General features: G+C 43.3%; 1 protein-coding gene across 1 annotated transcript in view; it reads left to right on the forward strand.

The window, feature by feature from the left end:
• The window catches only part of WDR1 (WD repeat domain 1), a 60,506-nt gene that overhangs the window by 4,773 nt on the left and 38,652 nt on the right, over window positions 1-17,081 (forward strand). The window contains 4 exon segments of the mRNA XM_036762598.1: window positions 7,371-7,462; window positions 12,944-13,094; window positions 14,898-14,922; window positions 14,924-15,079. Of these exon segments, the coding sequence (XP_036618493.1) occupies window positions 7,371-7,462; window positions 12,944-13,094; window positions 14,898-14,922; window positions 14,924-15,079 (424 nt within the window).

A 17,081-nucleotide genomic window follows, 5' to 3' on the forward strand; every position in this document is an offset into this window, starting at 1 on the left:
AAAACCATGACGGGAGAACAGCGCTTACTTGAAGAGATAGGAAAACCCAAATAGACTCTATAGCTTCAGAACTCCAGGCATCCAAAATGGACTGGGTCCGGGGGTGCTTGTGGATGGGGTGCAGAGCTGGGTAATGGGTAAAAGCATCATGTCATGAAAGGTGCGTGCCCTTAGGCATATTGGTATTGGCTTTACTGACAAGCCCCAAGTTCTGAGGTCATTTTGATCTCATCTTGTGTCTCGGTCCCTTTGGCAGTATAGTGGGACTGATGGTTGAAGTACCAACCGCAGAGGTTTGTTTTTGAGGATCAGTGATGTAAGAAATACCTTCTAGTCAATAAAACCAAACAATGTATCGAGGGCAAGACTAAATGCTGGGGCTACAGAGAGCATTCATATAGCTCCTTAAGGTTTACAGAACATTTAAAATTTTATCCTCATAACAACTCTGGGAAGTAGGTACTATTATCATCACCCTCATTTTACGAATGAAAAAACCAAAGTCAACACCTTCAGTGAACTTTTCTGGAGACAAACAGCTGGTGTCTGAGGCTGGATTTGAACTAGCATCTCTGTATAGTGCTTTTCCCATCGTGTCATCTGGTACCTGCAAAAAAAGGGCAAAAGACAGCCCCTGCCCTCAAGGAGCTTGCTGTCTGGTGGGAGATCCAACATATAAATTACTAGGTACTAAGGATGATTTTCAGTCATGTCTGGCTCTGACACCGACACCATTTAGGGGTTTTCTTGGCAAAGATACAGGAGTGGTTTGCCATTTCCTTCTCCAGCTCATTTGATAGGTGAGGAAACTCAGGCAAACACAGTTAAATGACTTGCCCAGGGTCACACAGCTAGGAAGTGTCTGAGGCTAGATGTGCACTCATGGAGATGAGTCTAATGATGCCAAGCCCGGTGCTATTATCTACTGTGTACCCTACTTGCCAGTACTAACAAGATACATGCAGGATAAATAGGAAATAATCTCAGAAGGCACTAGTCGTAAGAGGGCTCAGGAAAGGTTTCTCAGTAGAAGGTGGGATTTTAGCTGGGACATGAAAGAAACCAGGAGGGAGAGAATTCCAGAAATAGAGGACAACCTGTGAGAATGACCAGAATCAGGAGATGGCATGTCTTGTACCTGCAACATCGAGAAGTTTAATGTCACTGACATCACAGATCTTTATAACTTAAAAGGCACTTCTGATACATGTGATCTCTGATGACCGCAGTATCCTCATGAGGTAGGGAGTTAAGCTATTAGCCCGTTTTACAGATGAGGACTCAGAGGCAAAGTGACCCAGCTGAGGTCACATAGCTAATTGGTGAGAGCTAAACTATCAGTCCGGGTTTTCTTGCTTGAAATTTAGTTTCTCTCCAAACATTCCATGCAAATATCCTGTTACCTGCACGTAGAAATGTAACCTGTTAATAGGATAGATGCTCTGACTCCCAGCATTTTCTTCGTGTCTAGACACAATGGCCTTCCTGAGCTCAGAAAGACTCTTTGTCCAAAAGTCTTTTTCTAGGAAAGTGAGCCTGCCTAATCTAAGGTAATGGACTGGCTCCTTTCTAGCTCAGGGTTTTCACTCTGGTAGGAATGTGAGCTGATAGCAGAGATAACAGGTGGTTGCCATTTTATCTGCATGGCTCTTGTCCTTCCCCAGAGAAACCACAGTAAGGAGAGCTGGCAATAAGGAATGGTTCCTTACTGAGCCCATACATGGCCTTGCATCCATTTACCTCCAAAGGGCAGTGTACTATGCTTCGTAGAGGAAGAGGCCATTTGGGGAATGATCCGGAACATCATTGAGTGCTTCCACAGCCCTGCTCCCAGGTGCCTAGCTTTTTAGAGCCCGACTTGGTATTGAAATCCATCTATTTCAGGGATTTTTAACTTGGGGGTTTGTGGATAGATTTCAGGGAGTCTGTGAAAAGCTAACCCCAGCTCTGATTGGGATTTAACATTTCCTTCAATTATGAATACAGGTAACAAACCTTAAAAAGTCTGAGAAGGGATCCCTGGCCTCTGTCAGGCTGCCAAAGGGGTCCCCCAATGTCCTCATTTTACTGAAATCCAGAGAGACTGACTTACCTAAGGTCATAAATGATGAACCCCTGATGAGGACTAAAGTTTTCCCACCTCTCAGGCTAGAACCAGAAAGAAGCAGTATGGTTCCGTGTGGGAAAGGGTCTGGGTTCAGATTCCAACTCTGCTTTTTGCTACCCGTATAACCTTGGGCGGGTCCCTGACATAATGTGCTTTTAATTTGTGCATTCGTAAAATGAGAAGGTGAGACTAGACGGATGACCTCTGTGGTCTAAGATCTTTCTGCTGTTCTTTCTATTATTCCATCAGAATAATTTCTACTGGGCAATATCTATTGGCAAAGATATCTGAGGCCGCATTTGAACTCTTGAAGATGAGTCTTCTGATTCCAAGCCCAATTTCTTCCTATTCTATCAGAATAACTGTCTGAAGTTAGAATTCTGAATAGGAATTTTTGGGGCTAGTCAAGTTCACTTTAGTCAAAATCTCTCTGGTCTTTGCTGCCAGAGCATCTAAGTAACACCACAGTTTAGAGCTTGAACACAAAGGAGTTGCAAAAATAGTGGTATTGATCCAGTTGAACACTGGATGTATCAGAAACAGAAAAAACCCTGCATTTGGAGTCAAAAGTTTTCCAAGTTCATCTTCCACTCTGAGCTTCAAGCTTCCTTACACATAAAATGGGAACCCTAATATTTGAACTGTCCACCTCGTGGGATTGTTAGGATCACATGAGCGACATGCATCAGCATTTTACTGTAGCAAGGTGTTGTCAGCTCTGGTTTTACAGATGGCAGACTGGAGCCTAGGGAGATGATTTGCCCAAGGCAGTGTGGCTAATTAATGGGAGACATAGATTCCCAGTCAAATTTACAGGTTCTCAGTCTAGAACTTTCAAATATATACTATGTTATCCCCTTCCTAGGGGGTGTGGGAGAGCCTCAGAAGAAGAGGAGAGGGCTGAGAAAAGCATCTGGAAATATTTATCAGGGGCGTAGTTGGCCTCTGTTTTCCCAGTAAGATCCTGGCTGCCATGGGAACTGATGTCCCCTTGGCCTTTAATTGTCAAGTTGGGAGAAGATCAAAAACTAGGCCTTAAAGGCAAGGGTACCTGCCTTAGGATGTATCTAGCAAGTGAAATACGTTGAATAAAAAATTAAAGAGGTAATTCATTGGGATGGGAGGGGCTTCTGGAGCCAGACAACCTGGGTTCAAATCATCTACTTGGGCTTCAGTTTCCTTATCTGGAAAATGAAAAGCTGGACTAGATGGCTTCAGAGGCCCCTTCCCACCCTAATTCTTTGGATTTTTTTCCCTATCACTTTTTCATAAGATCAAATAGTGGAATGCAGTAGAACGAAAGCTAATTTTTGTTTTGTTTATTTTGAATTTGTATCCACAGAACTTTGCACATAGTGTGCATTTAATAAATGCTTGTTGGATCATAGTTGTTCCCGTTTTGGCCATGTGGCCTAATCTGGAACGAAAGGCCCTGGGTTCACATCAAAGCTTTGTTGCTCTTGATGTGACCTTGGCTACGTCAGCATCTTCATTAAAGTTTCACTTTATCCAATGTCACTTAGGTAGTAAGCATCAGAGGCTGGTAATCCCATCCAAATGCTTGCCCATTCGGAGAACCTCCACAGAGCCATCTCTTCTTAATCTGCCTTCAAAACCCTGAACTTGGGTTCCTTATTGAAGGTGTCTGGTTTTCATCATCTAAGGTAGAAGATGAAGATATCAGAGTAGGCAGAGTGTGTCCGGACCCTCCATTCCCAATGTGGTTGCAATCTTGTGAACTGAGGATTGAACGTATTATTCCCATTTGACAGTTAAGGAAATTGAGGCATAAAGATCATATGGGTAGTAAGTGTCACATCTGGAATTCTAACCCAGATTTCTCCTGACTCCCACGTTGAGTGCTGTTTCCTCAACACCACACTCAGCAGTAAAGATTTATGCTCCCTGAACCTTAGTGTTCCCTGGTGTTTTTTTAACTTGTATCTGTTGGGGAGGAATGCCATCAGGGAGGGGCATGGAGGGTGAGGACTTAGGTTTTGAGCGCACAAATGCATTAAGAAGCAGGGTGTGGCTTGAAGAGGAAAGCTATTGGTCATCTTCAGATGCAGCAAGATAGTAGGCTAAGGGATTGGGGGCCTGCCTTAGAGCCTGGAGATCTGGGTTCCAGTATTACTTCTGACACATAGCTCAGTGAGTCAGTGGAACCTTGTAATGCCCCTAGGCTACACTCTTCAGTTGTAGTCAGGTTGCTTACCTGTATGAGTGGAGGGAGCCAGGGGCATGTACCAGTGAAATCACAGAGCTGGCCCTCCCACTCTCCCCTTTGCGATGTCCACATGATGACAAACGTGGAAGATGGGAGTTCCGCCATATTGCCTGGATTGGACTCTTTACCTGCTCAGCGGTGGGAATATGGAGGCCATAACCTACTAAAGAATGCCTCTTGCCTTAGATTCTGGGTTTTGTTTGGTCGTCAGCCATTTGTGCCCTGGTGGGACCCTCCTTCCCCCTGCCTGTTCTCTGGGCCTTTGGCTCTTGAGTGGTTTCATTAACTTCAGTTCTTTGAGCTCTTTCATCTTTAATATTTTCTACCAAATGCTCTGACCTATTTCACAAGCAAAGAGCCCAGCATGAAAAAGAGTATTATTAGATCCTTTTTGCTGAGAACAGGCTGTTATCCACAGTGTACCCTAATTGTCATGTGCCTCCTCGGTGACAAACCTGACATGCTGTGACACATTGGAGACAGGAAATAGTCTCATTTGTAGGGACTTACATTGGCATAATGAGCTTGGCGTTAGGGAGCTAGCCAAAAAGTGGCAGCTTGTGTTCCTCTGGTGCATTTATGACTACAAAGTACTTCATCGTGATCCAGTTTGAACCTCCCAACAACCCTGGCAGGCAGGACAAATGGTGTCTTCCCCTCATTACTTTTGAGGAAACTGAGGTCTAAAGAGTCTTAAGAGACTTGCCTGGGGTCATGGAGCTTTGTTTCATTTAATTTGTTTTAAACTATGGGCCCAGCAGTGTGGCATTGAGGGGTATGGTGAAAAAGGAACCAGTTTCTGCCCTCCAGGAACTTAAATTTGGTGGGGATTACTGATAAATACAAAGTAATTTCATTAAGAAGAAAGGGAAGTTATGGAAGATGGGAGTGATTATTGGTAGAGAAGACTTTTCTAGGTGATAATGCTTGAAATCAAGTCAGGAAGCATTTATTAAGTATTTACTGTGTGCCAGGCACTTTGCTAATTGGTGGAGATAACCAAGCCAAAAAACATTCTCTGCTCTGAAAGGTCTCACGTTTTAATAGAGGAGGTAACGGACAGCTGAACTAGGCTTTAAAAGAAGCTAGAGATTACCCGAGGCAGAGGTGAGAAAGGATTTGGGATGCCCAGCAAAAGACAGAGGCAGGAGACTGGGCAGCATGGCTGAGGAAGCAGCTAGCAGGCCAGTTGGAGTACAGGGTAGAGTCTGTAGAAGGTTTGGCTTCCAGCTCCACCACTCTCCATTCACCCTAATCAGCCGCCTGCTTTTCAGAACAGCCCCGCCGGGTCCCACTGACTCAGCTGTAAGTCATTAGGTTTAATTGGGAGTGTCTGAGCATATGCTATCTGACCCAGTTTTGTGTTCATAAGGAAAGCAGGAGCCTGCATATCTATCGTATGCTGATGCCAAACTCTTATTAGGAATGACCAGTGGTGTTTACGTAGCCCTCTTGGGAACAGATGAGCAGCCAGTGGTGTGGCTCATTTAGAGGAGCAATATTTAGACACTGATTTTCCAATTCCCCCAACCTGGAATTCCCTTTCCCCTCTTCTCAACCCCTATTCCTTCTACTGAGGCAAAGCAGCGCCCAAAGCTCAAGTCTTCCCTCTTTGGTGTGAAGCCTTCCAGGGTCACTCTAGCTACTCTAACAATGTCCCTAGCATAAAGAATAGCCTTCACAACCTGTCCCTTTTTACCTTTTCACCCTGCTTTCCATTATTCCCCTCCACACAACCCCCAACCTGTTCTCACACATGATGCTCTATCTCTGTGCCATCCCTATCCCTATACAATCTTTCGGTCTCATCCACCTGGAGTCTCTGGTGTCCTTCAAGATTCAGCCCACCTACTGTGAAAAGTCTTTCTTAGTGGGCCTCCCTTCTCTGGTTACCTGTCCAATACGTATTCCTTTGTACGTGTCTTGTGTACACATGGTGTGTCCTTTAAAATGCAATCTCCTTTGGAATGTTATTCAGCAAGGCTTTATTAAGCATCTTTTATGTGCCAGGGGTGTCCTAGGTACTATGAGTTCAAAGTGGGAAGCGGGGGTTTAAAAAATGCAATCTCCTTGACGGCAGGGGCCATTTTCACTTTTCCTTTAGGTTCTTAGCATTTAGCACACTCTGGGGCATGTAGTAGCGGCTTAATATAGCTTAAATGATTTGGCCTTCACCAACCCCACAGTGAGGTAGGGAACACAAATCCCTCCCTCCCACCACCCCGGACAAATTGTGCCTTAGTTGGTCTGTTCAGTTGTCTGTCTTGTCCTGCCTCAAAGGAGAAAATGTCATGGGTGTAATGCAGGAAGATGAAGCTGCTATTAGGGCCTGGTGTGTGTAGACAGTAACCGGGATAGTTCCTTTTCCATTTCATTGAGGAAACCTTGAAGTATTTATAGAGTGTGCAGGGCACTGTACTAGGTTCTGAGTAAAATACAAACTGCACATACAGCTCTTTCTACCTATGAAGAATTATATATTTATATTTATTGATTTATATTAATGCTCAACAAATCTATAATATGGTTTGTATATCATATATCATTTATTATTTGTATGGTGTAACTATTGTATTTATAAATACCTATAACATTTATATAAATATACATATTACGTATTTATTGAGCATTACACTGTGTTTAGCCCACTGTTAAGTAAAGTGTTCGGAGAAGGAATGAGTTACTGAGTGTTACTGAATTATCATGACTTTTTTTCACTACTTATCTTTTTATTTCTGGGCTTTTTTTTTTTTTTGAAAGACACATCCAAGGAATAATCACAGTTTTACAATTGGAAGAACAGATACATTTAAAAGCAGAAATAATAAGGGACCTTAATCTAGTCTAACCCTCTTAGTTTTACAAATGAACAGACTTGTTCACTGTTATGAGCTAATTCATGACAGCTGAGACTTGAACCCAGGTCTCTTGACCTCTGGGGCAGCACCCTTTCTTTTCTAAGGGGAGCAGTTGCTTTATATCCATTTGTCGTATTATGCTGGACTCTACCTCCCTCTTGGGTTCCTCATTCTATAGAATTCCTGCAATCGCTGACATCTACACAGAACACGCCCATCAAGTTGTGGTGGCCAAGTATGCGCCTAGCGGATTCTACATCGCATCTGGAGGTAGGGATCCCACTTGTGCATGCATCATTGCTCTGGGGATTAAATGAAGATTCCTGAAACGGTCTAGGAAATGGAGGGGTGGGAGAACCAATCTAATTAGCTTTGGTTTGGTGGTGAAATTGGCAGGTGAGAAAAGCTGAAAAGACACCAGAATTAAACCTCATTCAGTGGGTGCCCAGCCATCTGGTTGCCACCTTTCAGCTGGTTTCCAATCGGCAGGCACCCGCTAGAATGCCTTCCACTAGATGAAAGCCAGCTTTTTTCTTATAGAGCTGGCTATCCTTTGTGGGTGGTCTCTTGTGAAATAGTGAACTAGTTTCCTGAACCATAAGGCTTGGCTTTATTTTTAGTAACTCTTAGTTTTGTGTCACAGTGCCTTTTTCACCCCCTTTTTACTCTGTTGTTGCCTCCCAGGCAAAGATGTGGAGAAAAGGGCCTTTGACAACAGGCTAATGCTGTTTGCGTAGTTCAGTCCTCGCTATGAATTTGGATTGGTTCCTGTGACTTCTCCCAAGTGCTTGTCATTTTCAGATTTTTTTGTTTTCCTAAAACTCTTGCCTTTGTACTCAGTGCATGGTATTTAAGCTTGGCTATATGTCCTGAAGTAGTAACACCTCATAAAAAGTGTTATTTGTATAGTGTGTAACCCCTTCCCTAGCTCTTCTGCATCCACAGCAGTAAATCCAATTCTTGGGATCCCTGCTGATACTGGTGAGCCAATAAGGGATTAAGTGGGACCATCCCCAAAAGACCCCATTACAGTAGAGATTCTTATCCTGGGGTCCAAAGAACTTTTTTTTTTAGTTTTAAATAGCCAAATACTTTTTAACACAATTACTTTCCTTTGTAATCCTGTGTGTTTTATTTGCGTTTAAAAACCTTATTCTGAGGAGTCCGTATGTTTTGCTGGACTGCCAGAGTGGGGGTCCAGGACCCACAAAAAGGCAACAACTCATTGAGGGGAGCGGGAGATGTTAGAAACTCAGGCTGAAAGTCTGTGACCTTTAAAGAAGACAACATAATCATTGGGAAAAGCAGTTTCAAGAGATTACAATGGCAAGTAAATTTAAATAAATTGTAACTACCCTCTCTTCTGTTTGGTTGGAGGGAGTTAGGGAGAGATGTATGTGCTTTCCGGTACATAGAGTATACTTACATTTCCATATGGCAATTCCTTTTAGTGTGAAATGAGTTTTAGATATTAAAAGGTAATGATTAAATGTTGCTCCGGAGATGAGTGCAGCTCCAAAAAGGCCAGTAGTCTATAAATAGTGTCACATTCAGATCTGAGTGATGAGGGAGTCAGAGAAGGTGCAACATTGACAAAGTAGGTTGCCTTTGGAGCTGGTCTTCCAAGGAGGTGTTAGATGTATCTTTGGCAGCTGGCTCCATGCTGAATAGAAAAGACCATTTGGATTCTAGCCCTTTTTTTCTGGCCCTTTCTGACTGTGTTTATATCTTATATTCTGTATTCGATAAGGTTTCATTATTCACCACCTCCTTCCTGAGGGTCAAAACAGATAGGCACAGGGAACTTGATTAAGCTTTGTCATTATGTGTTTTGGGAAGCAACAAAAAAAAAATCTTAATTTGTAACATCTGGGCAAGGGTGAGTAAGATGTCAAACCTTGCCACGGTGATGAATGCTCATCTTTGAGGTCTGCCCCCATAGGAGAAAATGGGCTTTCCTGCCCTAAGCCTGGTACTGTCACCATGCACATACGTCCATGTTTTTGATTCCTCTTTTTTTTTTTTCAAGTGGTACCTCCAAAGATGCATTTTCACAGCCTGTAAGGGTAAATCATGGCTGCCTTTGGCACTTATCTTCTGCCAACTCAGCTCTCCAGGAATCATACCTCCCAGGCCTGTGTAGTCAAATGCCAACATACGACGTGACTTTGTGGGTGCTGACAATCCATAAGTCTTCTGAGGATCTGTGTCTCTTCCCTACTCATCAGTCTCTAATTTGGGCTTCTTGGCATTTTATGTGGTGATGAGTTAATTTCTCCTTACACATAAAAATGCAAAGGAGCCCAAAGTAACTCATAGATCTATATAGCTGGACAGACTAAAGATGCCCTGTGACCCAACATTTTTCATTTTCAGATAAAGAAACTGAGGCCCAGGGAAGTTAAGGGGCTTGCCCAAGGTCACACAGCTAATAAGTATCAGAGGTAGAATCGCAATACATGTCTTTTGTTTCCAAAGCTAATGCTTTTTCACTTTATGACTCACTGAGTTTTGAAATGTGTACATTTTTTAAAACTACATATACATATATAGCCTAGACTGGCATGGTCTTTACAGAGCCTCTTAACCTTCCTACTTTATAGGGCAAGGTTAGGATGCCCAGTCCTCCAGGCAAGTCAGCTCTTTACACATGTATTTCACACCTAATTGGGTGAATTTTCCTGGGGAACAAGGATCTCTTCTATGGTGATGGTCTTTATAAACAGTCATGATAGCAACAGTTACATTGCCCTTTAAATTTGCAGAACAATTTGCAAATACCACATTTGATCCTCAGAACAACCTGGAAGGTATGTGGTATTATAATCCCTGTTTCACAGTTGAGGAAACGAGGCAAACAGTTAAATCCTGAACCTAAGGCTTGGTTTTCAGGCTAGAGTGGAACATTTACATAAGGAGGTGTTTATAGGATTCTTAAAGGGCATTGCTTGGACAGTGGTGCTGACCTTTAGTGAGCTATGAAACCTTTGGTGACTTGGGCCTTTGGGCCCTCAGTCAATCATCCTAGTGCAGTTTAGTGGTGGGCAAGGGGTCAATGATGAGCAGCCGAGGTTGGGGCCCCAGATGTAAGGGACTTTGATGAGATGCTAGTTTGCTTGAGCTCTTGGACTTAGAATAATCAGGGAATTAAAATACCTTAGTTTTCCTAACTACACGTGAGAGAGAGAGAGAAGTCACCAGCGGTGTGAGTTTGACCCACACCTGCAAGGGTGTTAGGTGGGCCGACGTAGCTTCTCAGGACCTCAAACTAAGGGGTGGGATTTCTCTTTTTTCCCCGCATAGTCATTCTCTTCCAACCGATCCTCCCCAGCAGTGGGGGTTAAGTGGTTTGCCCAGGTTCACATAGCTAGTAAATGTCTGAGGTCAGAGTTGAACTCTGGTCATCCTGACTCAGGGCCAGTGCTCTATACTCTAGCTGCCCCATTTTTTTTCCTCTTGATCCAAAGCTTAAACCTGATTGGCCTGAATTCAGGTAAACAGGGCATTTCTTTTCCAAGCTCCCATCGCCCTAATGGCTGTATCTTTTTCTCACATGCTGTCCTCTTGGGAGATCCTCTTCCAGGAATGCTCCCCCGACAGTGAAGTCAGGCCCACAGAGTTCTATCAGGGTGTTGTCTCACATGTCTCGACTTGAAGCAATTGAAGAAACAAAAGATGTTTTCTTCAGAGCCTAGTGCAGGCCTGAGGCGTACGTTGGTGGAAGCTTGAATTCCCACTGAGAAAAGGACCATCTCGGGCACTTTCCGTGCAACTTACGATGTAGCTTTCATTAATGGTGTTAAAAGATGTCTCAAATCCACATGCTCTCTCCTCTGTTGCCAATCACCATGCTAATTTGTGAAGATGGTACTATTGGTAGTCAATACTTGTTGACAGGATTCTGGCAGGGCTGGAGGAGAGAAGCCTGCGGGTCTCACTTCTCTTAATCTGCAATCTGTTAGGTTGAAAATGCAGCCCTTCCTTAGAGAGGAGACCATTGTAAAACATTGGCTATGGTATTTATGCCTTTCCATTTTTTTCTTACAAAAGAACCTACTTGAGAATCTAAATCTGAATTGTTGAATTTGGTCTTGGTTTACGGTCATTTGGAAGGGAGCGAGATTTCAGTGCTCAAAGGAGGAATCTTAGAATGAAGAATGTTAGAGTTGGGAGGAACCTCAGACACCATCTTAGGATCTAATGATTTCCCTGTTCACTAAATTCCAGTGCTTTCCTGTTACCTCCAGCATCGGGTCAATTAAAAGCCTGCTTAAGACCTTCATAGCCTGAATCCTACCTGCCTTTCCAGTCTTCTCACATCTAACTCCCTCCTCTGTGTACCCTGTGAGCCAGGACTGCCGATTTTCTTGTTAACTCACACATGACTCTCTTCTCTCTCAGCTCTGCATTTTCAATAGCTGTCCCTCCTGCCTGGATTCTCTCCCTCCTTCAAATCCTAGCTAATTCTTACTGTCTACAAGAAGGCTTTCCTTATCCTGCTTAACCCTACTGCCTCCCCTCTGAAAGTCTCTCTAGTTAACTCGTCATCGATCTTGTTGTACAGAGTTGCTTGTATATCGTCTCTCCTGTTAGATTGTGAGCTTCTCAAATCAAGGATTATCTTTCGGTGTATAAAGCCTCCGAACGTCCTGATCTATATTTTGCCATTGGACCCACATGGCTCAGAAGAGAAACTGAGGCTGGTGACTTGGCACAGCCCTCCCTCACTTAAATCCAATTCATCTGCAAGTCATGGCATTACCTTCCCGATGTCACGGTGCTCTTCAAGAACGAAGGACGAACAACAACAGTGCCCGGTGCCATCCACGTAGTCCTAGGTGCCTGCTTAATAAATGCTACCTGATAAAGAGAAACCCCTTCCTTTTTTTACAGCAGAAAATGAGGTCTTTACACAGGGAGCTTGGATTCAAACCCTGACCTTGACTTCAGATACAGTGCTGTTGCCTGCATACCAGGACAAGAGCTTCCTAAACTAAAGTCGACAGTAGAAATGGATTTTTTGCAAGCTTTTGAACTAGCGCTACGTTTCCTGAAGTTGGGCGATAATTGATATTAAACCTAATCATTTTATGCTACTTGTTCTTACGTATCTGCACAGGCCATCATACATAATCCTTTCACATATTTTTGGAGTCTATCTAAACTCTAGGAACCTAAGTGACTTGCAGGAGGTAGGGAAATCGGGTTACTCCCAGCTTACTGAATCCATTTTCTTCATCCCTTTAAGTCAGAGTAGTTCAGTGCCTGAGGGCCTTGGTGTTGGAATTTCTGTCCAAACCCGGCCTCAGGTGGTGAACATCCATGGATGGACCAACTTAGTAATCTCTCACTTTGTTTCTTTGTTGGTAAAAGGTGATAATGACTGTACTGCTTACCTACTGTGATTGGTGTGAGGACCAAACTGCGTATATGTAAAGCCCTTTGCATATGACATAAATAGGACTTCTAGTACCTGCCACCCAAGCTTCTGACTTTGTTGCCCAAAGGTTGTTAATTTGAAGAAGTTGTGTATGAAAAGATAGGGTCTATCTATCCTTTTTTGTAGGCAGGCTTCAGCCTAAGAGTACCTGATGTAGTTGTTTTGTGCAAAGATTGTTCTCAGCAGACCATTCTTGAACTCGTTTCCGGGGTGCCTTCAAGCGACTGGGGCAGATTGTGGAGTTGATCTTTGCTAAATAATGATGCTTCTCCTCTCCTGCCCTGCAACTCCCAATTTTCTTCCCATGGCAGATGTCTCTGGGAAGCTTAGAATCTGGGATACCACACAGAAGGAGCACCTCCTCAAATACGAGTATCAGCCTTTTGCTGGCAAGATTAAGGACGTTGCCTGGACCGAAGACAGCAAGAGGATCGCGGTTGTTGGAGAAGAAGAGAGAAGTGAGTGGACTGGTTGTATACACCTGCCTTGCCTTGTTTCTCTCAAGTGTGTGGGTCTTGTTCCTAAGACTTATTAAATATTAAACAAAAAATGCTTAAGTGTCGATACTTAGAGGGCAGGGACCATGTCCTAGCTTCTTTGGTGTGCCTTACAGGCTCTTAGCTCAGTACTTGCCTAAAGAATTGGAGGGTTTAGCTTTCAGGGCAGAAGAGTGCTTAGAGATTAACCTGAGAAATTAATCCCCTTTTGGTTTGTTTTTTGGTTTCCTAAAAAAAGAGAAAAAAAAGCTCACTATTAGAGGTGAAAATGGCTTGCTTACCACTTTCCAGATTTGACCCATGCCTCTTTCCACACTGCATTGCTTAGTTTAAATTTAATTCACTTTATATGTGAGCATGTTTCCCCTTTTTTGTCTTCTAAAAGCATAAAGATTTATGCCAACATAAAAAAAGGTGAAATATTCAATTCTTTGGTATGTTTTCACTTCGATATAGATCGAAGTTGTGTCTGTTGAGTATTACCAGTGGCTAGTGATTATAAAACACAAGCCACAAAATCATCAAATGTCAGAGATGGAAGGACCCCTTATGATTATCAAGTTCAGCTGAGGCCTAGGAAGAATTGCCTGGCCTAAGTCTATGGCATACCAAACTGGAACCCTCATCTCCAGAGTCCCAATCTTGTACCTTGACAGTCCCCAACTAGCAGTAGCTTCTTATCCAAATTCAAATAGCAAGGATTCCTTCAGCATCATATTGATTGACTTAAAAAACCACAAATTAACATTATCTCTATTGTGTCCATATTTTTATTTATTTTGTTCAGCACTTTCCAGTTAACATTTTAATCTGGTTTAGGCTGCATGCCAGTTGACCCTTGTTCACATTATGTTTTCTTCCTTAAAGCCATTTGTGGAGGTAGTCAAAGTAGCAGTATTCTAAGTGGTGTAATGCTAAGGTCTTCCTGACTCTTAAGTCTGCTTCTCTGAGGTAGAGAGAGAGAGAGGAGAGAAGAGAGTGGTGTGTGTGTGTGTGGTATTGCCACTTTGCAAACCTTAAAATGCTATACAAATGTTAGCATTATTATCCTCCATTTTTCAGATGATAAACTGAATCTTAGAGAAATGACTTCCAGTGTTGCTAGTTGATTGGCAGAACCAGGATTCCCACCCAGATATATTCAGATTCTTCACCATTATACCTACTGCCTCTGAGAGTGTGTTTTTGCTTTCCCTAGTCAAAGAAGACCCTTTTTTTTCTATGTCCTTTATGGATTTAAACAAACAGTCCCATTTTTCTGTACTTGTTTATTATTTTCACCTCATCCCCTGTCCTGGTAGTCAGGATGCCTCTGGTTCAAGTCTGTAACCTTGCAAAAGTCACTTCTTTAGTGTTTGGTTTCCTAGTTTTTAAAATTAGGGAATTGGCCAAAGTGTTATCAAAAGCCTCTAGCTTTACCTCTAGCATTCCTTTTATTTTATGACAAGTTGGAGTTCCACAGAACTCTAGTTTGATCTGATTTTTTTCATATTGGGACTTTTTAAAAGCATAAAACCTTTCTGTCCCGAGAATAAGTGTTCCCTTGCATTGAACTGAAATGACTGAGTGTTATTTTAAGGATTGATTTCTGACCTCAGCAAAGACAGCAGAGGGAAGCAGAAAGAAGTCAGCAAGTTTTTCTCTCAGTTAAATGGTTGGGTTGGATTAGCTAGTGGTAGCCAAGTTAAAATTTTGTACAACACGGCCTTAACAGCTTTCTCGCTTGTCTGGTTCTCCTGTGTTTTGACTCCGTATCTTATCATTTAAGTTTCGGATCAGTCTTCCTTTGGGATTACCGGCTCTTCCGTCGGGGAGATAACTGGACATAACAAAGTGATTAATAGCGTCGATATTAAACAGACCAGGCCTTACCGTCTCGCCACAGCCAGTGATGACAACTGTGCAGCCTTCTTCGAGGGACCACCATTTAAATTCAAGTTCACGATTTGCGTAAGTCAGCTTTTTTCTTCGTGGCTGAATGTGTTGAGCTTTGGGTGTCGTCATAACATTTTGGGGGGGGTCATTACCAGAATGGAGAAAAGTTGGGAAAATCATTTGATGGAAGGAATTTATTTTGATTTGGTCCTGGGGGATTTTTGGAGGCAGTTGAGGTTAAGTGACTTGTCCACACTGAAGCCCTGTTTGAACTTGGGTCCTTCTGATAGACTGGTGCTCTATCCACTCTGCCATCTAACTGCACCCCCCCTCCCCAAAGGAATGTTTGAAAAAGCAGTGAAGTGTAGTAGAGGACTGAATGAGCAAGACCTAGGTTCAAATCCCATTTCTGCTACTTACTGCCTATGTGACTTTGGGCAGATTCTTTCACCTACCCTGGCTTCTGTTTCCTTCTATATAAAATGAAGGTTTGGAGTAGATGAGGCCTCAAGGCCACATGTGACTCTCTGCGTCCTCAAGCACGGCCCTTTGACTGAACCAAACGTCACAGAACAAATCCTTTTATTAAGGGGATTTGTTCTTTCTTAAGGGCAATCTATCCTTTATTAACGGCATTTGTTCTGTGAAGTTTGGGTTCAGTCAAAGGGCCACATTTGAGGACTTGAGAGCCACATGTAACCTTGAGGCTGCAGGTTCCCATCCCTGGACTGGATGATTACAAGTCATAGAACTTAGAGTGGGGGTTTTTTAAAGCTCATTTGGCCAACCTCTCATTTTACAGAGAAGGAAACTGAGTCCCATAGCCATTCAGTGAATTTTCAGGAACACAGGCTAGTAAGTAGCAAAACTGGGATTCGAATCCCTGCTTCTCTCCTGGAGTGCTGATTCATTTCTCTTTAAATTATATAGCATAGTACCTGGAGGGAAAATGCAGCGGCTTCCTTCATGCGTTTTTATAGGGTCGTCATTTGCTCAAGAGAAGAGTAGTACAGAGTAGAAGGCTGGGCTTAAAACAGTCTTAACTCAGACTTCTGGCTCCATTTAAGGAAGAAGGTGCTAATTCTCATTGCCCTAAAATGGAGCGAGTTGCTGTAGAAATAGTGAGTTCCCCTTTATTAGGGAGTGTTCTAAAAGAAGCTTGTGGCCAGTGGGAATTATTTTGAGGGAAGTCCCTGTACTGAGTAGATTAGATGCCCTCTTAATGCCTCTTGTAGCTCTGCCGGAGCATCTCCCGTGGCTATTGGCTAATTGGCATGTAGAATCCCGGTTATTTTGGGAACGCTGTTGTTAGAGGTCACCCTTTTGTGATACATGTGCAGGGATTGTTGAGCAGTAGATTCTTTTTTCCTTGTTGTTGAGCGCAACTGAGTATAGTAATTAAGTCCACTGATCTGAACCACAAAGGGAAGGAAATTATAGGTTTCCAGAGAACTCAAGGCTGTCTGCCGCTGCTCTTCCCTTTGCGCAGTAGCGTAAAAAGCTCAGACTGTTTATTCTCCTGCCGGTGTTTTCTTCTTAGTGCCATCCAAAATGGAGGATGTGCCTGGGAGAAAGAGCCTCTGAAAGAGAAGTCATTTTCCTTCTTCGGGAGCTACTGAGTTCCCCATCCCTGGGTGTCTTCAAGTCGTGGCTGGATAAAGTAGCTGGCAGAATGCTGTAGCAGGGATTCCTGCACAGATTAGCTGAGACATCTTCCGAGGTCCCTTCCACCTCCGAAATCCTGTAATTTAACAAGCATTCATGAAACACAAAGCATTGTGCTAGGCTCGGGGGGAGCTAGAAAAGGCAGACAGCTGGCCCTCCCCCAAATGCTCTGCCTCCTGCCTTTCCTCAAATCCCACCTTCTCCAGAAAGCCTTTCCTCATGTCCCCTCATCCTGGTGCTTTCCATCTTTCCTTGTCTCCGGTTCATCTCGTGTGTAGTTTGTATATAGTTGTTGGCCTGCTGCCTCCCTCATTAGGCCGAATCCATAAAAAGCAGAGACTTTTCGGTGACCTTTCTTCGTAGCCCCCCACCCCACCCCCGGCTTAAGTGCCTGGCATATAGTAGGTGCTTA

This window comes from Trichosurus vulpecula, chromosome 6 (genome assembly GCF_011100635.1).
Source record: "Trichosurus vulpecula isolate mTriVul1 chromosome 6, mTriVul1.pri, whole genome shotgun sequence".
Classification (NCBI taxonomy): Eukaryota; Metazoa; Chordata; class Mammalia; order Diprotodontia; family Phalangeridae; genus Trichosurus; species Trichosurus vulpecula.